This window comes from Nicotiana sylvestris, chromosome 5 (assembly GCF_000393655.2).
Source record: "Nicotiana sylvestris chromosome 5, ASM39365v2, whole genome shotgun sequence".
In the NCBI taxonomy this organism is placed as follows: domain Eukaryota; kingdom Viridiplantae; phylum Streptophyta; class Magnoliopsida; order Solanales; family Solanaceae; genus Nicotiana; species Nicotiana sylvestris.
The window spans coordinates 68,691,363-68,717,964 of NC_091061.1; the positions used below are offsets into that span (position 1 = coordinate 68,691,363).

At 38.1% G+C, this 26,602-nt stretch overlaps 1 protein-coding gene across 1 annotated transcript; it reads right to left on the reverse strand.

Moving 5' to 3' along the window:
• Positions 1-20,538: 20,538 nt before the first annotated feature.
• On the reverse strand, positions 20,539-22,340 carry LOC104234084 (E3 ubiquitin-protein ligase ATL42). The gene has a single exon (XM_009787581.2). It carries the CDS (start codon positions 22,139-22,141, stop codon positions 20,870-20,872), a length of 1,272 nt encoding a protein of 423 aa, XP_009785883.1. The 5' UTR covers positions 22,142-22,340; the 3' UTR covers positions 20,539-20,869.
• Between the last annotated feature and the right edge of the window lie 4,262 nt (positions 22,341-26,602).

Genomic DNA, 26,602 nt, shown 5'->3' on the forward strand with positions numbered 1-26,602 from the left:
CAAGTCTAATGGCCGGTTGTGCCATTTTATCCCTTGGAAACTCAAGGGGATGAAGTGCCACACCAAGCCAGGGTAGGAGAGTGAGGAGCGGTGTATAGTCCGAATGCTCTCCCGAGCAGCGGTGTAGAGTCCAAATGTTCTCCTAAGTCGAAAGAAGTCGGCTCCCATATCTCATCACCTCGAACCAATGATGACAGCAGTAACAACCATAACAACAACAACAATAGTGACAAGACAGTATGATCTTGCTCGGCAAAGGAAAGACCAGGTAAAAGGACATGGCGTTGCTGATGAGAATGTCGCCTAAGCCCTTAAGGCCATAGACCCCAAACATTGGGGGGTAGCAATGGAGGAGGATAGTGAGAAGAAAGGGATAGAAAGGAGTTGAAAGGCACTTGGATAAGAAGATTGCACCAGAAGGCCCTCATTTATAGGGGGCGATAGTATGGCCAACAACGTCATCAATGCCTTTGAAAGACAGATCGGCAGGCGCAATCAATGCATCCTTGGAAACTGGATCGACGGTGATACTGTTGCTTTGAAGAATGGGTATCAAAGGCGCATTGAATGACACTGAAAAGACAAGTCCATGGGATGTCCCGGTTATCGTAAAGGCTTACGTCATAAGTATGATATCATCAACGTGACATCATCGCGGGAAGTCCGAAGAGTTGGATATCAAAATCGTTTTTTGTCGCTCCTCTCTAAGAAACGTGGGGACTATTTGTATACAGTGAAATCAGAGGGTCCAATTCCTTATCATCGAGGCACCTCAGAAGATCATCTCGACGCCTCGAGACTATAAGGCTATGGTCGAGTTTCCTCCCTCGAGGTTCGTCGATGCCCGACATTGGGACAATGTTGACCACGGTTATGGTAGAAATGGGGAGTTCCCAAGGCACACGGCTAGGACTGACAGAACCTAGTGGGCTACTCTAAACCCAAATCAGGGTGTCATCTAGTTGTCCCATCTCCGCTTCTTTGTCATTAATGTATTTTGTACTATGTTGGGATTCCCCTCCTATATAAGGGGGATCCTTATCATTTTGTAAACCCTTGTTGCTTCAGTTGCTCCACACAAAATATACAAGAACATTCTCTCTGCTCTCTAACATATTCTCTTGATATTATTGCTTCCATTTATTATCTTCATTATTGTTCATCATTTATTTATTGTCATTGGCCATAAAGAGCCTTCGTTGATTTTACTATAATTGTTAGCCATACTTCGACCACCTTTGATAACTCCAAGACGTGCTCCAGAATCGACCTTGAGGCCAGCGAATCGACAAGCTTGAGGCCCCGATTGTTAACCTATCGGTTTGGTTATCACCTCATTCTTAACTCTTATCTCATTTCTACGTCTTACGCATAGCATCATCTGCTTAACAACTAGCATAAAAATAGATCATGTATTTTTAGAGTTACATAATCAAATTTAATTGTTATTACCATTTTCACGGTAAACAAATTCATGTTGGAAAAGTTGCAGAAAATCTACTGTTAGTGTTGCAGAAATTTGGCCTTCGCGTTCGTGAGTGCGTTCTCGCGTTCGCGAAAGGGTTAGGGTGTGAGGCAGGAAATTTGACCTTCACGTTCGCAATGGGTGTCCCGTGTTTGCGAAAGGTTAGGTCCAGTGTTCATCGCAAACACAATGAGTTTCCTGAATTCGTGTTCGTATTCAGGAGGTCACATTCGCGATGAAGGATTTAGTGGTCAACGGATTTTTGTTCTTTGCAAAAGCAAGGCATTAACCGTGTTTGCAATGAAGGAATTTTTAATCGCTGGGCAGAATGTTTAAAAGACCATTTTCGCGATTTTTGGCCAAAGTTCACCATTTTTGAGTCAGTTTTGGAGCTTCTTGGGGGAGATTGAAGAGGGAATCAAAGAGAACCTCTTGGAGGTAAGATTTATAGACTTAATACTCGATCCTATTGTGATTTCTACCTAATTAAACATGAAATTTGGGGGATTTGAAGCCCGAAATTGGGGAGTTAGGGCTTGGAAATTGGAGACCTTAATCTAGGAATTTGAGGGGTCATTTGTGGTCGGATTTTGGTATTCTTGTTGTGTATGAACTCGTGGGAGGATAAATATTTCGTCGTTATAACTTTTATCGAATTTCGAGACATGGGCCCGGGGGTCGGGTTGGACCACTTTCGGGATTTTTGGTATAATTTGATTATTTTTGCATGGGCTTCGTTCCCTTAGCATATATTGATGTTGTAATTCTGATTTTGGATAGATTCAATGCGAGTTGAGGCCGAGGCGAGAGGCAAGTTCATCGCGGAGTAGTATTTCATCCGGTTTGAGGTATGTAATCATTGTAATTCTGGACCTGGGGGTATGAAACCCCGGTATTTCGTATTGTTTTGATAAATGAGGTGGCGCATATGCTAGGTGAAGAGAATGTGGGCGTGCACCAGTAGGGATTTGTGATTTAATCCGTCCCGTAGTGGCTATTAAGTCATGTATTTGATTTGAAATCTTATGATATTCCGTATTTTAGGGATTGATACTATATTTTGGGTTGTACGCTATGTTTGGGGCCTTGTGCCGACCTGTTTAGACCCTTAGGGGTATTTTTACTACTTTCCTCACTCTATTTGTTTTGAAAGGATATCCTCAGTTATACTTTACCTGTTTATTTTTAAAAACCGGTTTTATCACTCTACTTCTTAATATATGAAAAACTATTTGGGCTGAGCTCCCTAATCTCCATTGATATGCCCGAGTGGTCGTGAGGTTAATGACTGAGAGAGTTTGAGAACCTAATGGTGAGGATTATATATATAATATGGATCGGGCTGCACGCCACAATAATATTATATGTATATATTATGGATCGGGTTGCACGCCGCAGCGATATAAATATATTAGATCGGACTGCGCGCCGCAGTGATATGACGCTTGGGCTGTAGGAGCCCCTCCGGAGTCTATACACCCCCAGTGAGCGTAGTCGACTATAAACTATGGATCGGGTTGCACGTTGCAACGGTTATTATGATTATTACTATTACGAGATATTATTGAGCCGGAGTGCTGAGTGTGAGTACTGTTGATGAGAGCTGAGTCCCAAGTGATTGAGAGGTTTGCCCGTGAGGCTATACTTATGAGTGATACCTTGCCCGAGGGGCCCGTTATGACACTTTTGCTGCTTTCACTCTTCTTTTTATACTGATCCTCTGTTGAAAAATATTGAATAAATGATTTCAAAGTATTTTAATTGAAACCGAAGTTTTTACGAGATAACTGACTATGGCATTGTTGGTTTTGACTTGATATTTCTGTTTAAAACTCTTATATGGTTTTAAATTGCTCGTCACTGCACTCAGACCTTATTTACTTTAGTTACTTACAGAGTTGGCGTACTCACATTACTCCCTGCACCTTGTGTGTAGATCCAGGTGTCCGGACATCAGAGTGAGAGCTTTCAACACTCTCTGAGCTTTATCGGAGACTGCAAGGCGTTCGCAGCCCTTCTTTCCTCCTTCCTATCTTAGTTTTCTATTATTTTAGACTTATGATGTATTATTCAGTCAGTTTGAGTTGTATTTAGAGGCTCTTGACTAGTGACACCGGATTATTGGGCTGTGTTGGTATATTTTGTACTAATTTCTGCATTTTCGTTGATTTATATATTTCATATGAGAAATTGAGACTTAATCGGTTTTAGAAAATGGTTTTATAAGAAGAATTCGCTGTGGTTAAATCTTGGGTTCGCTTGCCTAATACTGTGATAAGCGCCATCACGACCGGGGTAGTTTGGGGTCGTGACACATCTTCATACCACTGTAACAGGTGCTTCACCACTACCACACTTCCTCCACCACCATGCCAATCACTCTCTACCTTTCAAATTCAGTTTCAGTGACCAAACATTACGGTCAACACCAGATATCTTTTTATAAGAATACACATCACATTCAATTGTAAAATTGTCAACTAGGAATGAAAGAAGGGTTGACTGCCGCATCGTCGCCATCCCACCACTGCGAAGGGAAAGCCCAGACAAAAACCCACCTGAGGACCTAATGAGCTTCAATAGTCGCTGACGGAAGACAATTGTAAGCGGTGATGGAGGTCGCTTTGTGGTTTTTGAAGATGAAGAGGACAAGGCTACTAGAGCATCTTTTTGGTGAGGGACTACTGCGACGATGGTAGGTTTGGGTGCTGCTAGTAGGGGTGGTAATATATTTGGGGAAAGCCTTTTCACACATCATTATTTTAAGATTTAAAAAAAGAAAAAAAAACAGTAGTAGCAGCAACTTGTTGATGATATAGAGGAGATAGCAAATCTGTTGGTGCTTGCTGAAATTAGCAATGGATGGTAGCTGAAAAGATAGTTGTGATAATCAGCAAGAGTTGTTGAGTTATGAGCTTTCAAGTCTCGACCGCAATCCAATAGTTATGGCGGGGTTCATTGGAGGCGAAATGGTGGGTAGAAAAAGTGGCGAGTTCAGTTTTGGCCTTTTCTTAAGTGAGGCGTTTTTGTTTCTTATTGGTCCTGCTTGCCACATTGGCAGCAAGTGAAATACACACTCTTTAGTTTACTTGGAGCTGCAAAATATGTGTCAAATTGACACAATTAATCTTCACTTAAAGTGCCCAATAGATACTACTATTGGTTAAGTGTCCAAGTAAAAAAATGGTGAAGTTTAGAGGGCTGCCTATGTATTTTGCCTTCAGTTAATCGTAACATTTGTTAGACCAAAAGCTTTTAGAAAAGGTTAAGAACAAAAAATTTTGGTATAGCAAATCATAAAAAGCACAAGGTAAATATTAAACTAGAAAAGGTTTCCACAAGCCAGTTATAAAAAAGTACTGTCACCTTTGAGTTATATTTTGTTGGTTTATTATTTTTGGCTCTTATTGATCTGGCTTTGCACAAAACAAGAAAAATCTGATGAACCAAAGAAGAAAACTAAAAGAGGAGAAGCATAGTTGAAAATAATTATTCTGCAAGGAGCTAGAGTTTGTCAGGATTAATTTCCTAGATGATTGCTCAATTTTTATTTTATTGCATCAAGATTTATTAAGGTATTTTTCATAACAAAAAAAAATCTCTAAAAGTATCACCAAAGTAAATAAACTATTTTTTTAATCAGAAACTCACTCGACTTTGTCTGCTTATCACCCAGAGTCACTAGGAGAAAATAAATGAGGCATTTTCTAAGATATTTTGGTAAGTTGGGCGATCTTTAGGTTATAAAAAATTATTTAATGACGTTCATGATTCTTTGAGTGATTTTTTGTTTAAAAAAAACTAATTTAGTGATTTTGCTTAAAGTGAAAATTAACCTTTTCTGAAATTACCCTGAGTTTGTAGTGAAAGAAAGGTAACTAATACTATCTCCGGTCCATAGTAACTTTTAAGGTTTTTGCACACATCTTTAAAAAATATTTAGTAGAATTACTCAAAGGAGTAGTTGTCTAAGCTCTCTGTTATCTTTTTGTTTTTTTGTTTTTTTGATAAACTGAAAATATTATTAATAGAAACTAAGTAGCAACAATTCAATGATCCTATATCCATAGGATCAGTACATAAGCTTCAGAGGCCATGCATGCATGGCGATAATATTTCCTAATTTGGCTAGAAGCCTACAACTATTAGTAAATATAGTCTTAACAAAAGCATTACCAGATTTGTCTGCCAGCATCCTGGTCAAGACACAAAGTGGTGGAATAGCTAGACGACTAAGTTTGTTTACTTCTAGTTTCCTTGTTGCCTCATTTGCCAAAAGATATGCTATTTCATTTCCTTGATCAAAGCTATGCCTGATCACCAGCGTATCCATTTTGGACATCAACCATCTGCAATTATTTATAAGATATTTGTAAGTTACACAACCATAGTTAATGAAGTTGATTACCTGCATTGCATCAGTTTCCACCTTTAGTGGATAGAGTTGTTGCTCCCATGTGAGCTGGATGGCATAATAAAAATCCTGTAATTCAGTATGTATGGGTGATTTTGCATTGACTTTCATTTAAAAACCCATAACTCAATCTCCGTTGCTGTTCCTCATAATACCCCCAATAACAATGTGATTCTCACCTTTTTTGAAAGCACCGTCAATGGTAAGTTTGTACCAACCTTTTTTAGGCTTAGTCCAATAAATTGGGATGGAGATATTTGTATTGCTTTCACGATCTATAAGCAATTTATATTCCGTCACTTGTTTTAAAACAAAACTCAAAGCAACTTGTAATGAGGTGTTATTAATGTTGTTATTGTTCCTATTGATCCAAAGGTTCCACATCAGATAGGGAAATAGTGTAGGCCAATCTATAAGGTTAGTAGGAATGACTGGGTTTAAGTTAATAATGTTTTCTAGCTAACTTTCATCATTTGTTGGAATATTATTAATATCGATCCCCAGTTTACCCCATAGCTCCTAAGCTATAGGGCAGCTAGAGAAAATATGGGTTATTTTTGCAGGCTCCTTTCTACAAATCGTGCATAATTCATCAATGCTAATGCCAATATGATGGAGATAGTGCCTACATAGTAACCTGTTGTGGTGGCATAAACAAACGAAATTTTTTATTTTATTTAGGACAGTGGAGCTTCCAAATCCACGTAAATTCTTTATTGGATGAATGCTCCTTATCTATCAAACTATAGTAGGACTTAGTTTTAAAAGTTCTATTTTCATTGACTACCCACATTGGAATGTCTGATGAAGCATCTAGGCGGAAAATTATTGAGTGGATTTTGTCGCGATCCAAATTGGAGGGCCATGACTAGCACCCGGCCATACTTGCCGAGCACCAATGTACATTTTATCTAACCTTCTTTATTATCTTTTAGCGCCGACGAGATCAATATAATTGGTAGACATGGATCATGGACAACCAATAATGAAAGATGATGGAACGAACATACATAACATGGGATGACCAGACAACCAAGAAACTATATATAAGGTACGGGCTACCACGCTGCCATGAAATACTACACAATAAAAATCAGCCGACAAGGCATACCAAACTATACATGAGTTGACACCTGTCTATGAGCCTCTAAAGGAAAAAAAGTGCTGCAACATAGCCGGAATAGATCCCTGACATACCCATAATGTCTATAAAAAATGCATACCAAGACAACGGCAAGTCCGAAGAAAGGATCTCGCTAATAACCACTGAATTGGGCAGCCTATTGTGGTGGGGGAACTGCATCTACCCGTCTATCAGGACCTGTAGCACGACATGCAATGTTCACAAATAAAAAGGACGTTAGTACGAATAAAGTACTGAGTATGCAAGGAAGGAAAACATAACTATGAACAGTAATGTGAATAAGGATAGAGGATATACAATTTGTAACATCTGGGTACCTCTGTGGGCTACTGATACAAAATGCATGATATAGACATATATATGCATAAACTTTTACAACACATGCCTCTGTGGGCATCATCATCATCATAATGTACCCGGCCTCAAAATAGACTCGGTAAAAACATACCCGGCCATCATAAGGCTAGGTAGAATCATACCCGACCACGTGAAACTCGGTAAAACCCAACTGATCAGTGGTTGCACAATAGGTGTCGTACCCGGCTGACTATATTACGGCTCGGTAGAGTAAATTAGATACATATATATAATGCATGCTCGACTCATTGAACGACGTTCTAAATCTTTTGGAGTGACGTAAGGCCGGTATCCTATGTACACGTTATTAGGACTAACTCTTCACCATGAACCTTATAAGAATCAGGACGTACCAATAACATTGATAACATAAGAATAAGAGAAGAAACATCAACATCAATCGTTCCATAAGAGGGAAAACAATGTAAGTACTGCTAGCTTCTAAGAATAGAGTATCTTTGGAAGCTCATTCATTACATTATGTACAATCGGAGTCGTGCAAAAGAAGGAAAGGAATAGCCTCACATACATTGTATATAATTCCCAACCTTAAGCTATGCAAATGTCACGACTCCTTAGTCTACAATAGGATAAATGACACTATCGTTAACGTTTAAGCGTCGTAACTATTATGTACCGAGCACAACCTATTTTACGATGAAACGGACAGAACCTCCCCTATTTATATGACTTCACACAAGTCAAAAAAATTACCAAATCTCCTAAAGAACATCAATAATAATCATATTGAGCCTTCCAAAATAGTCCACATAACCTAATCACTTCATACATAAGACAACCACCGTAGTAGGGTCAAACGACCCGGAAATGCTACAACGAACGACCAACAAACCACCCTTCCATTATGTGGTGTTTCTCCACACCCTTTCTCTTCTCAACTCCATAAAAATAGTAGCAAAAGATACAATCCAATAGCAACACGAAACAGCCCACAAAATAGCCCCACAAGTTCAGCAACTCAAAATTCATTTTTTAGTTTAATTAAACATGTTTCGACTTGTTTTTTCTTTCAAATTGAGCAACAAAACCAACAGTACATAATTAAGCTTCTTATCCTATAAACCAGTCATAAATTCAACTTAAAAATAAGTTCATAACCAGCCAACAGTGATGCAACAACAAACAACATACCACTCATTCGAAACTCGCTAGGTCTAGTCTTTACGGTCGAGTTACAATTCGTACAAGCATAGATAATGGAAGGAGAAGCACAAACTTATCTTGGACTGAGTAGAATAATGAAATCTAGTCCTTCTCCTTCAAAAATCAGTCCCCCAATGCAGCAACATGAAGGAGAAAGAGAAACTAGCAAGTTGTCCGGGGTTTTCGGCATTAGAATCACATCGTAACATCCGGAATAACCTAGAGTTTGTGTGGGATTTTTGGGCAGGAGTTGCAATGGTTTAATTTGGTTTTCAAGGTCTGAAATATGGGTGAAATAACTGAGTTGATAATCCCTTAAATGTCCCCTCTTGGCCGACTTTGGGGCTTTTAATTTTGTCCTCTCATTTTGGCAAGTAGGTGATGCACCTACTTGTCACCTACCAGTATGCGCAGGCTCGCAAAAATACAAATATCTCTATATTCCCATATTGTATTGAAAAATAGTTTAATGAGTTGGAAATTAGACTCATAGTTCTTCAATTTTGTGGGTATATCACCCCGTAATTCCATGTAAATTGGGAGAAAAGCTTAGTAACATTTGACCTAATGTTTAAGTAAAATTATGAACTTAAGTTGCAACAACTTTTGTCGACTTTTGTTTCATAACTCGTTTGACTTCAAGACTTATGATACGGACATTATATGATTTAAATACCTTAAAACATGACCTCTTGAGTGTATTAAGCACCTCTAGGTTTACCCGAAAATACGCTGACAACATCCTTGATTCGTTTAACTTTTAATACTTGTTAACCACTCTTATACACCTTTGTATAATTTAAGACCAATAGGATTAACTTCTTATCATCTTAAAGATAATATATTCATGGATTTATGTCGACTACCTTATGGTGAACTAATGTATGTGAATATGGGTTGTAACACCCTCCTCCCTTATGAACATTCGTCCTCGAATGTAAGGGTTTATGGGGAGTCCAAATCATCGTGGATTCCAACGGAAATTCCCAGTCAATTTTCCCTATAAAATGGTCACTAGCAAAGCTTGCAAGCAGTTAAGCCCAACGTATGGCGTCACGAGGCTACACAAAGCATTATGGATATGTACATTATCTGCATATCACCATTTTGTATTAAGGAAGAGTATTCTCAAGTTATTTCTTACCTCATAGAGTCGTTTCACCTTTTAGTGTATCCTGCGTTCCACCAGCATCCTTGTTATCTTCATTCTGGAATAGGTAAGGGTATTTAGACTGCATCTCCTCTTCTGCTTCCCATGTCATTTCTTCTATATTCTTGTTCCTCCACAATACTTTGACGGAAGCTACATCTTTTGTTCTCAGCTTGCGGACTTGTCGATCTAATATAGCCACTGGAACTTCTTCATTTGATAGATCCTCTGTAACTTGTACATCTTTGATAGGGACGACTCGAGAAGGCTCTCCAATACATTTCCTCAACATAGATACATGGAATATCGGGTGGACAAATTCCAATTCGGATGGCAATTCTAACTCATAAGCAACCTGTCCAATTCGTCCAAGAATTTTATACGGCCCGATACACATTTGACTTTGCTTACCTTTCTTCCTGAAATGCATAAAACCCTTCATTGGTGAGATCCTCAAGAAAATCCAATCACCAACCTCAAACTCCAGATCACGACGTCAGAATAAGACTTTTGCCTGCTTTGTACCGTCCTCAATCGCTCCTGTATCACTTTCACCTTCTCAATGGCTTGGTGAATCAAATCTGGCCCATATAATTCTGTTTCACCAACTTCGAACCATCCAACTGGTGATCTGCATCACCTCCTATATAGTGCCTCATATGGGGAAATTTTAATACTGGAATGGTAGTTATTATTGTAGGCGAATTCTATGAGTGGAAGATGGTCATCCCAATTCCCCTTGAAATCTTGAGCACATGCTCGTAGCATATCTTCAAGTGTCTGAATGGTACGTTTAGCCTGTCCATCAATCTGCGGATGAAATGCAGTGCTGAGATTCACTTGTATGACTAAACCCTTCTGAAAAGACCTCCAAAAGTTAGCCATAAATTGAGCTCCTCGATCTGATATAATAGATACTGGCACACCATGAAGCCTAACAATCTCCTTGATATATGTGTAAGTTGTCTTAACTGGCAAAAAATGGGCACATTTTGTAAGTCGATCAACTATCACCCAGATGGAGTCAAACTTATGATAAGAGCGAGGTAATCCAATAATGAAGTCCATATTAATCACCTCCCATTTACAGGTCAGAATCTCTATATTCTGAAGCAATCCACCGGATTTCTGATGTTCTATCTTTACTTATTGACAATTGGAACACAGGGCTACAAATTATGCAATAGAATTCTTCATGTTATCCCACCAATACTGCTCCTTGACATCATGATACATCTTTGTCGAGCCGGGATGGATGCAATATCGGGATTGATGAATCTATTCATAATTTTCTCTCGCAACCCTACCACATTAGGCACATATAATCGGCCCTGGTATCTCCGTGTCCCATCTCCTCCTATCTTAAAAGCCGTAATTTTACACTGCTGAATGCTCTCTCTCAATCGTACTAAGGTAGGATCTTCATATTTCCGTGCTTTTACCTCAGCTACCAAAGATGATTCTGATGTATTCTGTACAGTAACACCTCCGTCATCCGAGTCTAACAATCTGATTCTCATATTGGCTAGCTGATGAAGCTCTTAAGTCAACCCTCATCTACCTGCCTCAATATGTACTAAGCTTTCCATTGACTTATGGCTGAGAGCGTCTGCCACAACATTAGCTTTACCGGGATGATACAATATCTCGACGTCGTAGTCTTTTAGTAATTTAAGCCACCTACGCTGCCTCAAATTCAACTCCTTCTGCTTGAAGATGTATTGTAAACTCTTGTGATCTGTGTAGATGTCAACATGGACGCCGTATAAGTAGTGCTGCCATATCTTCAAAGCATATATTACTGCAGCCAATTCCAAATCATGGGTTGGATAATTCTTTTCATGTTTCTTCAATTGTCTTGATGCATAAGCAATCACCTTCCCACGCTGCATCAATACACACCCCCAAACCTATACCTGAGGCATCACAATATACCACATAACTTTTTGTTCCTTCAGGGAGAGTGAGCACTGGTGCAGATGTCAATCGATTCTTCAGCTCCTGAAAACTACGTTCACAAGCGTCAGACCACTGGAACTTGGTATCTTTCTGTGTTACTTAGTCAAAGGCGGTGATATAGAGGAAAAACCTTACAAACCGCCTATAATATCCTGCTAGCCCTAGGAAGCTACAGACTTCTGATGATGTTGTAGGTCTCGGCCAATTCTTTACTACATAGATCTTCTGAGTGTCGATACTAATACCTCGTCAGATATCACATGGCCAAGGAATGCTATTGAGTTCAGCCAGAATTCACATTTGGAGAGCTTAGCATATAACTTACGATCATGAAGCATCTGTAATACTATCCGCAAGTGGCCCACATATTCCGCCTCCGAACGAGAATACACCAGAATGTCATCAATGAATATAATTACGAACACATCAAGATAGGACCTAAATACAGTATTCATGAGATCCATAAAAGTTGTTGGGGAATTTGTTAGCCCGAACGACATCACCAAGAACTCAAAGTGCCCATATCTTGTCCAGAAGGCCGTCTTTGGGATATCCTTCTCCTTAACCCTCACCTGATGATACCATGACGTAAATCAATCTTGGAGAAATACTTGGCACCCTGGAGTTGGTCAAACAGGTCATCAATTCTTGGAAGTGGATACTTGTTCTTTATAGTAGACTTATTCAACTGTCGATAGTCGATACACATCCGTAACGACCCGTCTTTCTTCCGCACGAATAGGACTGGTGCACCCCAAGGTGAAGTGCTAGGCCTAATAAAGCCCTTATCCAGCAAGTCCTTCAACTGCACCTTCAACTCTCGCAACTCTGCCGGGGCCATTCTGTATGGAGGAATAGAGATCGGTTGAGTGTCAGGCAACACATCAATGCTAAACTCAATCTCCCTTTCAGGAGGAAGGCCTGGGAGTTCATCTGGGAAAACATCTGGGAATTCGTTGACCACAGGGATTGATTGTAAAGTAGGCGGTTTCGCCTCCGCATCCCTAACGCGAACGAGATGATAAATGTAACCTTTTGAGATCATTTTCCTTGCCTTAAGATAGGAAATAAACCTACCTTTCGGTGTAGCAATGTTCCCTTTCCATTCAATGACGGGTTCACCCGGAAATTGGAACCTAACCATCTTCGTACGACAGTCAACATTTGCATAGCATGAGGCCAACCAGTCCATTCCCATTATCACATCAAAATCAACCATTTCTAACTCAAATAAATTTGCCGAGGTTTGACGACTACAAATCATCACAGTGCAACCTCTATATACCCTTCTAGCAATCACAGAATCTCCTATCGGAGTAGATACCGCGAGGGGTTTACTTATCAATTCAGGTTCAATGCCAAACTTATTAGCCACAAAGGGTGTAACATATGATAATGTAGATCCCGGATCAATCAACGCATATACATCATAAGAAAACACAGACAATGTTGATACCTGTAACAACATCTATATTTTTTATATGCATAGATACCTTCAAAATAGCATATACATGCATATATAAGCATGCACAAGGATTTTATAATTTTCCCATAATTTTAAGGATTTAAATTGATTTATTTCCTTCCCTTGTATTCCTAAAATCCCCAATAATTTTCCCCCAAATTATTGTTGTGGTGATTTAGTCATTTGATTTCTATATTTATGCCAAAATATGGTTAAAATATTTTTTATGTATTTTTATAATTGCATTTTTGTATTTTAAAGCTAAATTGCATATAATTGCAATATTAGCCCCATTAATATATAATTATATTTACTTGCATAAATTGACCTTCTATATTTTTAAAATGTTGAAAATCTATTTTAAATCATTTTAGCATGTGAGATTGTTTTTAGAAATTATTTATCATTTATTATAAATTATATAGGGAAAATTGGCTATTTAAAATATAGCCAGATTTACATTTCAATTGTAGCCCAATTTAAACCCAACCCCAGCCCAATTTTAGATTAAAAACACCCCACCCAATCCAAACCCTAAACCCGCCTACCCAACCCAAGACCCGTCAAATCCTGGCCATTGATCTTTTCCTCATCCGTTCTTACCATTTTTAATTCCAACGACCCCCTAACCCTATCTCATTTCCCAAATCCGCCGCCTCTGTATTCTCTCATCTCCTCTCCTCTCTCAACCCCTCAAACTAACCCTATCTCCTTCAACCGCCGACTCCCTTCTCCGGTCTTCTCCGATAATCTCCCTTCAACTCCTAAGCCTCCAATGGCTCCTCTATTGCCATGCTCGCCTTCTCTGAGGCCTTCAAGGGCCCTGGGCCACGCTGACTTGCATCTAGGGTTTTCCATCTGGTCTGTTCTTGGCTAATTCAGTATGATTTCAAACGAAATCATGTTGTACTTGTTACGATCCTTGAGATTTTAGACAGGTTCTTTCATCTCTACTTGGGTTTCTTCTGAAACCCTAATTTTTGCTTACATATCCTAGATCTGTATGATTTTTAAACGATTTGAGTCTATTTCTTTGATGTTTTACACTATCCTTGTAACTCTTTACAAGAATCATCGATTTCAAAGTGTTTTCACCTTCTTCTAAAATTAGGGTTTTCAGAACTTCTTCTAGAACCTTGTTTAAACTGATTCTTTATGTTTAAACGTATATCTCTTGCATATTTCGACTGATTCTATGATTTTACTACCTCTTCAACTTGCATATGTTTAAAACCCTAATTTCTTAGTTCTAATCTTGGGTTTCTGTGTTTTGTTTTGATAACGTGTTCAGTTAATCTATATGTTTCTGTAATTTTGTGATTTTACCCTATGAATGCTTGTTAAGGTTCCTAATTATGGTCATCCCTGGCTATTGTATGATTTTACCCTATTTTTCACCAATGTTTCTGATTCTTCACTTCTCCTACCTGTATCATGCTTATTCTACTAATTCAGATTATGCTCTTCATGAACCCCTAATTTATATATGATTTTTTCCTACTCGGCCTCTTAGAGTTCTGGTTTTTGCTTACTATGTGCTTGTCTTTATAAAGTTGTGCTAAATCAGTGCTATTTTCTACTTTTGAATCCTTGAGTCTTTGTGATTGATCTTTCACTGATTTCACATGATATCTATACTGATTTTTAACCTTGTAAAATATTTTCTGACCTTATTCTATAGTCAATTATGCTATTAATTGATTTCTTAAGCCTTTTCCTTGATGGAAATATGTTGAACCTAGCCTCTATTACATGTTGTGTACTTGTACTATGCAGAAAATATTTCCTTATTTGTTATGCTCAGCCTTATACGATTTCCTTCCTTATTTGCCACATGTTTATTACCGTTTGAAGTTGACTCCTCAATTAAAGGGAGTACTAACCTTGATTTTGTGACTGATTGATTCTAAGTCCCCATAGTTACTGATGAACTTTGATTTTTACCTTATTTGCTACCTGCTTTCAAACTATAGATACACACTCTCTTATTAGCACAAACGCACGAACACTTTGGTTCAAAAGCTCTCTCTCACACACTTAAACTTTTTGCTCTCTCTCTCTTTTGTGCTACTTGCTACTATTCTGAGTTAGCCGGCTGTAAGCCAAGGCTAACTATTGTGTTCTCCTACTCCTTCACTTTTTTTATTGTCTTCTCTACTGGTATGATCTAGTTTTAATTTAAGTTCCAACAACAATATTGTTCTTTTATTGCTTCAATTCATCCTGTTTCTAGTTTGCTTTTACTTATGGTTTTGCTGTGAAACCTACAGTTAATATGCTTGCATGATTAGCATGTTATGAACTCCCCTTCCTTAGAATCAGTATGAGCATGTTACCCCCCTCCCCCTCTAAGTAGTCTACACTCCTAACTTGTATTGTTATGGGATTGAATCATGTGGATCCTATACTGAACCCCCTTAAGAATTGCTGGTACAGTGACTATGTCTGATCGGTTATATCTTACACTGAGACAATGTCTGAACTCTGTCATACTGAGACTGGCCCTTCCACACTGCACTTATTCAGTGTTAGTTACCAAGTCTAGGTGTAAGCACTGCCCAGGATCCTGGAGATCCTTAGGGAACTTTGATGCACCTAGACTATGACATTGTCTATGGAATTGAGGCACTTCAGGCTACTAGAGGCTTTGGGAATCTGGGCCTATCCGTAGGCTCTCTATATAATAACTTCTTATTTTCTTATTTACTTATGTAATTCATTCATATGGTTTGTAATAACTTGTAAACAAATATTGTGGTAATTAGTAAAAAGGGTGGGTAGCTACATGTTTGTGGGGTAATAAGGGTAGAAACCATGCCTATAGGACTTTACAATTTGATGTGTTTGCCTTTATTGGTAGAAACCATGCCTATAGGACTTTACATTTTGTTGTGTTTGCCTTTATAAGTAAAAATCATGCCTATAGGACTTTTGTATCTTGTCATGTTAGAAATCATGCCTATTGGTCTTAATTGATGCCATAATAGAAATCGTGTTTACAAGTCTTAAAATCAACTTCACAAGTAGATGCCATGCCTATAGGATATAATGCAATCCAAATTTTGTTATAACAAGTGTTTACATGTGTTCATGCCTGCAAGCTTCTAAAATCAGTGTTAAACAATTAGATATCATATCTATAGGGACAACACCAGAATTCTATCTATAGATCTAAACTAGTTTAAATAAATCAACCCAATCCGCATTTTAGTTCACTTCTAAGTATGCATTTCCTTAAAATGAATTCTTTAAAACTGCCTTAATCTATTATTAGACAGCATGCCTATAGGGATTAAAGAGTCCGATTCAAAACCTGCCTTGTTTCACTATATAAAATGTAGTCATCAATGTTCCGCGTATAGGCAAGCCTATAGGGCGTTTTCAAAACTTGTGATTCTGAAACTGTTTCTGTGACTTAATGTTGTTCAAACAAGCTTTAAAATCAGTAGGCCACTGATAGGGTCATTACCTCCAAGTTTATAAAATAAATTGCCTGGTTTCTGTATGTTCACTTAGATATCATGCCTTAGGATACTGTTTAAACAAAAGGTACTTATTTGTGTTTGAGTCGTGTTGTTCATGTGCCTTGTTTGAGGAGGAAACTTTGAGCCTCTAATTGCTCTCTTTTGTTCTTATTTGCTAAGATTCCTAATTGTTCTTGTCTGTCGCCTTAGTATCGTCACCTTTAAAACCTTAGGGTCTGTCTAGAACCACTTATAGGTAGAGGTCCTATATCCCTCCAAGACCATTAAGAAGGGATGGGTAATAGCACGCAATAGAGAACGCAGACCAAACACTAGCTTTAAATGACCACTAAGGGGATGGGAAGGGTAGATATGGGATATGATGACTACGTGCTTGTCACACCTCCCTTTTCACCTACACCCCCGAGAGGAGGGGTGTATAAGGGAGTTTTTTCCAATTTTAAGTGACAATCGAAACGGGATTATTTAATTTAAAATTCAGAGTCGCCACTTGGGATGATTTATGGTGTCCCATATCACCGGTTTCAAATCCCAAATCGAGGAAAGATTGACTCTGTATTACAGTCTGCGAACACATAAATCCGGGTAAGGAATTCTGTTAACCCGGGAGAAGGTGTTAGGCATTCCCAAATTTCGTGGTTCTAGCACGGTCGCTCAACTGTTATATTTGGCCTATATACTTGATTTTAATACATGTTTTAGCCTATGGTTCAATTTTAACTTTATAACCGCTTTATTTAATCATTTTTAAGGAAGATTGCAATGTCAATTAAAATACATCTTGAACCACGTCACATAAATGCACCCGCGGTCCTCAACATATTTTATCTATCATTGTTGAGATTTGAATTTGGGTCACATAAATGCGCACCCAAGTTTAGGAAGCTAATTTTAAGTATCGCGCCTAAAGCAATTATGCACTTTCAAGTTTTACGAGGGCCATGGAAAATTCACTAATGGAACACCTAGATTTCTAAGGGTTCAAGCTAAATATTAAGCGAGGGCCATGCATTTTTGAGGTTTTATATGGCACGGCGCACCTCAATACAATTTAAAGGAAATTTGAAACTAAACTTTGAGAGCCATAAATTGTACATTTGGCTTAATACGGTACACCCCAAATTTTTAAAATAAGGGAATTCAAACTAAGCTTTGGAGGGCCATAAACTATTTTTATTGTCTAATATGGCAGACCTCCAATCTACTTTTAAGAGAGTCAAAGTTAATTAAAGAAAAAGCCTCAAGGAATTCGAAAGAGGTTTTTGTGTTAAAGTTCGACTTAAGAAAATGGAATAAGTGAACTAATGCACATTCCCTTTTGACATCTGAGCCCAATATCTTACTGAAATGTCACATGCTAGCAAACCATTGATTTTAAAACAATTTAAGCCAAGCCTCAATACAAGGCCCAATTCAAAAAACGTGTTGCAACTGGGAAACGCGGACTCAGGATCGAATCCCTGTAGTGGTATAACATGACACACAAACGAGTTTGGGCTTAATCACTGATCTTATGGACATTTACACGAAATTTTGACAAAAGAATTGATTTTGAAAGCAATAAAGCAAAAAAATAGTATTAGCAACTAAATAGAAGGCAACTCCAACTTTTAAATCTTCAAAGGACTTGAAATAAAATGCTAACAGAGCATGTTTTGCATAAGCATACCAATAACTTGCCATTTGCCAAAAGAGAGACCCAAACATAAACTCTTGCAAGATCTAAAGGTCATTCCCAAAATACATTATACGCAGAATCAAAAGCAACAAAGGCCACAAGCAGATTTGATCAACCTTCCTTCCAACAAAAACATTATGCTCCCACACCCCACAGAAACTTCTAACAACATATCAAACATTAAACTTGCTCCCTTGTACCCTTGTTAACAACAATTCAAACATGCATATATTACCAAGCACATCTACTGATTTTGACCAAAATTAAAACACATTTGAGACATATTAATGTAAATAAGTCTCTTTCACGACATTTCATCAGTCCCAAACTAAGTACTACTCAAAGATTTCATCTGTTCAGGATAGAATCCAACTAGCATACATGATAAATCTAGTATCTGAGACAATCAGCTATGTAAAAATATTACAAACGAGACTATTATCATTATTTCAACTTTGTTTTCATTTCAGTCTTCGAATTTGACCTTACATTGGGTAGAGTTCAGGAAAATGTACCTGGGAATGAAAAGAAAGCAGAGAGGATCAGTGAATGGTCAGTAGCAAAAATAGCTTGAACTCCAGCAATGGAATAATGTCAAAAGAACTCAGCAAAATCAGTGTTGATGCACAGCAGACCCCAAAATCAAAATTGAATTGAAATAGGGTCTCAAACACATGCTCAGTTTGAAACCAACTTTTCAAACCCAAATTAAACCATCTTTAATACCATGTAAACCAGAGATAACTTCAGAAAAAGGAAAAACCACTTCAAGAATCAAATCAGAAAGCCAATGGAACAATGAATTTTTTTGAACTTTCTCTTTCAGCCGTTTTGATTTTCTGAAATTTTTCCTCTCCAATCTCTACCCTAAATGCCAAGAAAGGATGCCTTTATAGGCAAGGCATTAGGGCAACCCCTACGACTTTAATTTTTGCATTCTGCCCCTCTTTTAATTTTTAATATAGCTTAGATATCCCTCTTCAACTATCAAATTTTCCTATTAAGTCCCCACCCCAGCTTCTAGGAAGCTTCCTAGTTAGTTAGACAAAGATTTCCCTAAGCAGACTACCCAAATTACCCCCCATATGACCCTGTTATTACCCTTCTAACCTAACAGATCCTGGGTCCAATTGACCCAAGTTAATGGGTCCAAATAAACACAATTCAGTTCCTTTTGGAGTTAATTTTTTAGGTATCAATTGAAATCAGTCAAAGACTCAACATTCTAAAAAAAATCTGACCTAAAATTAACCAAGAGAAAGAAACACGAGAACTTTTATACCAAAGCCCAAAACCTAAAAGAGAAAAAGAGAATGATTCACCTAATTCTAAACAAACAACCAGATAATTATGTTGACTAACAAATTGGTCATGCATGAATAACAACAAACATGCTATGAAGAAGCAAAAACACAAACACAAAAATGAGATGAAGCAGGATGGCTTTAAAACAGAAAAATACAAGAGAAGAGCCAACAAAAATGTAAAGATACCTAACGGACTGGTCAAGCCTTACAGCTCTTCCTCAAACCCTCGATTTTGACCGAAAAGGGCTTCAATCACGTGTTCTCAGATGAAAACACATGACCAAAGTCCGTTTTGGTCTTAATCAACACCAAATCTGCCGATTCTGGAGTTTGACATAGTTAGGTCTCACTTTCAACTTAAGATTCGACGAGCTCGGGGCATGTTCGAGAGAAACTGGTCCGAGATTTAGAAAGAGGGTAGTGAGTGGGTCATGGGGTGTTGTTTTGGTGGTGAACGGAGATGGTTAGGGCTGCGCCGCCAGGCTTCTAAGTGGTGTAGAAAAGGGGCGGCGGGTTAGGGTTTCGTAGGGGTTCTCTGAAAGGGAGATGAAAGAGATAAAAGACAGGGTTTGGGTGGGTAGTGAGATTAGGACGGTTATATACCCACCCCACCCCCCTACGCGACCGTCGGATCATGGAACCTCGACGGCTCAGATCTAATTTAACTTAAAACGTGGTCGTTTGGGTTGAGTGAGGGGATTGGGTCGGGTAAGGGCAGAACTGGGCCGGGTTTGGGACGAGTCAAGGGGGTAAAGTTTGGGTCTGGGTAGCAAATTGAAGAGCTAACCCAAAGATTCTAGCTTTTCTTTTTACATCAATAGAGGAATGATTCCCTCTAAACCCATGTACTACTATTCCCCCACTAAAAAGAACGACCAAGAATCGTGAAAAGATTTATTAACTAGATAAGAACAATATTTGAATACTAAGGTACAAGGAATGGACCGGACTAGAGGACTCTCAATCGTTCCCATCATCCTAACAGCCGTTTATGCAATTAAAATTACTAAATGCTTGATTTTTCTTTGGAAATTGAATCAGTACAGCCTTTCATTTTTACAATATATAATCTCTCAACTTGCTTATCACTGAAAATCTTGCTTAAAAAAGGGCAGCTCGGTGCACTAAGCTTCCGCTATGCGCGGGGTTCGGGGAAGGGCCGGACCACAAGGGTCTATCGTACGCAGCCTTACCCTACATTTCTGCAAGAGACTATTTCGAGAGGTTGTTTCCATGGCTTGAAGAAAAGAAGAAAAAAAGATTGTCTTACTTATGAAAAGTCTATACATTTAGTGTTTGTCTTCTGTTTTCGGGCCTTCTTTCCCTATTAGCAAACCACTTGACTGTTCTCCTTGCAATTGGAAGCCAAAGCTTCCTCCTCCTTTCCTCATTCACATTGTTTTGTGGAACCAAAAGCTTTCTATTACCAATGTTCTTGTTGTTGAAATCTATGAATCTTGGATGCACTATAATTTCTGACATGCATTTTTTCTCATTTTGACTTAGTGATTTTGATGAATTGGTTCTTGATTCTGAGGCTTCTGGAAATTGAGATAAATCATTTTGCTGGATTTTGCTCTCAAACAATCTTTTCCTTTCCATTTCATCCTTGATATTCACTCTTTGATCTTCTTCTATCACTCTTTTCGCCGTGGATTGCTCACTGATTCTGTCCATTGATGAGAATCTGTTGCTTGCCATGCTATTGAGCATTTCTGAATTCAAGAATATAAGGTCGGAAGAAGTCACAGTACTCCATCGATTCTTGAAGACAACATCTGAGACTATAATCCTATGATTGAACCTGTGTAGTGCTTTCTGATTTTGATAATCTGTTTGTTGATTATCAATATTGTTTTCTTGTATTGGCAATTCTTCTTCCTTCTTAAAGCTGCTTCCAATACTAAATCTTGAGGATCCATTTTCCCCTCTTTGAATATATAGTTCCAAATTTGATTCCTCTCTTAGCTCAGGTTGGTTCCACAAGAATCTCAAACTGTCCGAATAAGTAAGTAATGACAGGTCTTGAGCACTGACCTTATGCCTGCAAAGTGGACAGGTTGAATGTTTTTCCAGCCACTTATCAATACAGTCAATATGAAAAGCATGTTTGCACTTTGGCAGCAATCTAAGGATTTCAATATCTTCAAATTTTGATAAGCAAACAACACATTCAAGCCCTTGTTTGGACCCTCTGATAAAAGAGAATCTGAAAAAAGGAAGTGATTCCACCACAGTTTTATCGATACCTGAGGAACATGACAGTACTGATCGAACAAGTCCATCTTGAATATGCATAATATTGGTGCTGTTACGAACAGAAGAAGATGCCATATGACAGAACTTGGCATAGAGGAGAAGAAGAAAAGTTAGTGAAAACATGATTGAGAGGACACCAATAACCACAGCAAGGCTTGGCTGGAAACTGCTAACTACATCTTCATCTTCAGATGGAGGGACCTGAGCTTTAACTCTAAATAATCCAAATGAAAGGATTGCTATGAATAGCATACTTGATTGAAACTTCATGAGAATCCAAGAATACATCTGCATCTGCTTTTGTTTTGTGTGTACAAGGCTATGTAATTATAAAGGGTAGTTTGACATTGGTTTGGTTGCGTCTGAATGTTTTTATATTTTTGGTAAGTGGATTGTTTTGGTTTATCTGTCTTCTTGGTATCTTCATGGATTTTTCATGTGCATCTCTTTATTTGTAGGGAAAGGGGTTGGGGGTGGGTGGAGGTGGGATGTGGTGAGGTATACTGGATGTTTTAAAATTGGGAATTATGTTTAAGTGATGGAGATGTGGGATGGCTTAAACATGAACACATATCTTCTGACTTATGGGATGAGTAAAATAGAGTAATATCATTATCTTTTACCTACTCAATTTTGAAAGGTTGTACAGCCTCTGACGCAAGCATTTCGTCTCAGTCATAGCCAGAGCATATCTTCTCACAATATTGTTTTTTAAAGGTATTTGGTATCAGAAACTTATTGGTCCTACTAATCCGGTGTTGCGCTAGGTAAACTATTGAGGGCGCATTTGGTATAAGGGATAATGGATAATTAATCTCGGGATTAAATTCGGGATGAGTTTATTTCATGTTTGATTGACATAAAATTAATGTATAACTAATTATGGAGTCAGTTATCTCGAGATTGTAGTGTTTTTTAATCTCTATGGGAGGATGGAATAACTAATCCTGTGATAACTTGTTTCCAACCAAACAACCGCTAAGGAGATAAAACAATCTTTATCACGAAATTCTTCATTCCGAAAGAAATTTGGATAATATTACATGCGGCAACGGCCATCTCTATAAATTAGAAACTTAGCAGAAATGCACAAGTAATATCACAATGTCAATCAGATACTGTAACAAGAAGTGGTACTTTTAAGATAAGTCTTAAAGCCTGGTATACATGAATTGTCATATGAGTTAGAGCCTGCATGCATTGAAGAAGGATTATGTAACCAAGAGGAGGGGAGGGGGGGGGGTAAAAAGGAAATAATATGTTTGAATATTGCTTTACATTATCATTTGCAAAGTTGTATTTGAAGGAGTGAGAAGTGACGTTTTCTCATTGGAAAAGAGAAGTCGTTATAAAGTCGATAAATGGTTCAAAATCTGTCGAAGAAAAAGAAACAAAACAAACAAAAAGAGCTTTATTTATACACAAACAGAATGTGGTTGGACATATGCGGCTTCGTTCTTTTAGGAAACCAAAAAAAATGCTGTATAGAATAAACAAAAATACACAGGAAATCCGCATGGTTTTTGGCAAAAGCACATGCATAAAGCCTCAAGCGTAATGGACACAAGAAACTTGTTGGGTAGTCAACAGAAATGACAGATAATGAATGTATCTGTGCTTCTTCGATAAGAAATAAAAATCTTTTCTTTTACTGTTATGACTTCAAAAGCCCTCTTATGTAATAGATTAGATTATTTATTAGGCCCATTATATTAAACGACTTGTAACAACTTCTAGAATATGAAGTAATGAGATTTTTTCTTTCAAAATACAGAAACAACATTTCAGCTTTCTCTTTGTTCATTAGAACCCTAGTTAATGCTCTTTGAGATTGAGGTTCAATTTGAGTTATAACATGGTATCAAAGCGGGAGATCCGCTAATTCTAATCAATTTCTTTTGTGTGGTGCTAGCCGCATCTTTTCCAGTTGACAATTTGCTGGATTTTGTCGAAAGTTCGTGGTTTCCAACGAGTTGTTCAATTTCGGGCTGAATACTTAGGGCTTTGGAGAATTTTGTACCTTGTTGGTTGTCTTTAATCTTTGCTTCAATTTTCTTGGAGTATTCTCTTCTTCTTTTTTTTTGGTTGCGATTGAGGGTTTCTACACATCTCGATTTGGGAACTTTTCATTTGGAATTCTGATTTAATGAGTCTGAAGCTGTTGTTTTCCTTCAGCTGCGAGGGACTTGGTAAGTTCTTCTCGATTACTGCATGCGTGGATGTTCTTAGTTGTCATATGATTCATACTATGATATTATTCTATTTGGCTATTTTTGCTTGATCGGTATGGGTAATTCTGTTGTCCCCTCATCTTCTATAGTTACCCCCCCCCCAAACCATTTAGTCCTTTGTTCTCGCTTTCTTTTGATGTTCTCGGTGTGTCACTTGTCTGGGATTAGGTTTGGGGGTTGGAATTGCAATATGATAGTATCATTATCTACTAGAAACAAAATATCTTTCATCGATGGGAGTTGCCCTAGACTTGTAGAGGTCTCTCCCAAGCTTAAACAATGGGATCGATGTAGAATATGATCATATCCTGGTTGAACAACTCTTTATCACCTGATATAGCAGAGAGTGAAGGTGATAGGCCTCAGAGATACAATTGATGAATCACAAGGAAATACTGGTGATACGCCAAGAGATAGTGGAAATTCTATGAAGAAGTGCACCTGGACTATAGAGCTCATTACCCACTAAAAAGAGAAGACGCCGGGTAGGATCGATATACTTCGTTGACCATCCTATGGACAACTCCCTCCTCTTGCTTATTCTTTCATTTGAGTGATGCTTGAGTGAAGAAGCTGGTTGACTACTTTCTTTCAGACAAAATCATCTGATTGACCAGGCCTCCTTAGGGAATTCGGATTCAGTAAAAATGGCACCAAGATTGACTAATTAAAGAATCTCTATATTCCTTAAGTTGAGAACACAATAAGAGATATGGTACAATTAGCAAAATTAAGGTCTTTGAACTTAAACATGAGTTGGCTTCGACTCATCGGGGGTCTCTAGACATAACCTCATACTTCAATAAACTTAAAAAATATAGGATGAGGTTAGGTTTATGTGTATCAATCATTGCACATGTGCTGCTAAGGCTGGTCTTCAAAAGGAGGATGAGGAACACAAACTTAACCAATTCCTCATGTGGCTCAATGTCACGACCCAAAATCCCACCTTAAGGATCGTGATGGCACTTAATCCCTAAGACTAGGTAAGATTATCACATAACAATACCAAAAAGAATATAACAACTTAATTTTCAAACTGAGAAAGTGGCCCAAAACATAGCCAATATGATAATACAACAATCACAATCCCAAACCCTATAATACTGAGCCATAAGCTCTATAAGAGGTGCATAATGAGTCTCAAAATATAGAATTGTTTGAAGTACTATAAATTGTAGAAAGGAAATAATAGGAGGTGACACATGTATACCTTGAAGTCTCCCCCGCAACTCAAAATCAGCTCACTAATGACCGACACGCTCTGAGGTACCTGGATCTGCACAAAAAAATGTGCAGAAACATAATATAAGTACGCCATAGTCGGTACCCAGTAAGTATCAACAATGAGTCATCAAATAAATCGCACGCATATGGCACCTCGTTTCCACATTACCAATCATCCTCGCACGGTAAAGACCTCGTGCCACAATATTAGTTACACTTGCACGACAAAGATCTCGTGCCACAATATAAGTCACACTTGCAGGACAAAGATATCGTGCCACAATATAAGTCACACTTATATAATCAGATTCTGTATCAATTTTCTAATAACTCGTTCAAGCAAACCTTTCAAGAATCAAATAAATTACGGATAACTCCACGTAGGTGAATCCATCTTGACAACCGAAACATCAAGTAATGGCAGAGATATAGTTTGACATATTAGAAATCACACAGCAAATTATGTGTAAATGCATGACACACACAAAGAAGTCGTAAGCATACACAAGAATATCCTTTTTTACCACCACACAAACATCATCTGTAAACTCCCCTAGGCCATCACGTATTATCCCCATATAGCCACCTTTATCTCACCGCGTGCATAACAGTAAAATAAATGTCCGCCTTGTCTCGCCACACACATTTTAATAATCATCCAACCTTATCTCGCCACATGCGAAAACTCGATATAACCCGTCTTATCTCGCCGCATGTGCAATATCAATAATAATAATAATAATAGCACGATGAAACCTCCTGCAAACACCCGAATAATGCACCCAACAAGTACACATATGCCATAATCATAACAATACAACATACCAACAAGTGTCATCAATACATAAACTCACAATTTGCCAAAGCAGTGCATAAGGACAAACCAATAAAGGAAATGTAGATGGGTGTTCAACATATGAGCATGAATTCAACTAACTCACATTAGCAACAATCTCAAAGATGCCCAATTTGGCCAATTAAGGAATTACAATCCTAAACATAATATCTATCATGGAACATAAACTCAAGTAAACAACCCAAGCAAAAACACGCAGTGCATAGAAACCTGTGTCAATTAATAAAAATAAGATTTTCATACATTTTCCTAAAGTCAACAAAAGTTAATCTCGGACTTGCCTGTCGAAGGGTAGATCTTGACTACCCATAATCCTATGAGTCAAAATATGTGATTGATTTTTAAATGTAGATCTAATTCGACTCTCAAATCTCAAATTTTTACTTTTCAAAACATAGTTAGCACGATCCGATGTTGCCTCCTTAAAAACCTTGCCGGAAA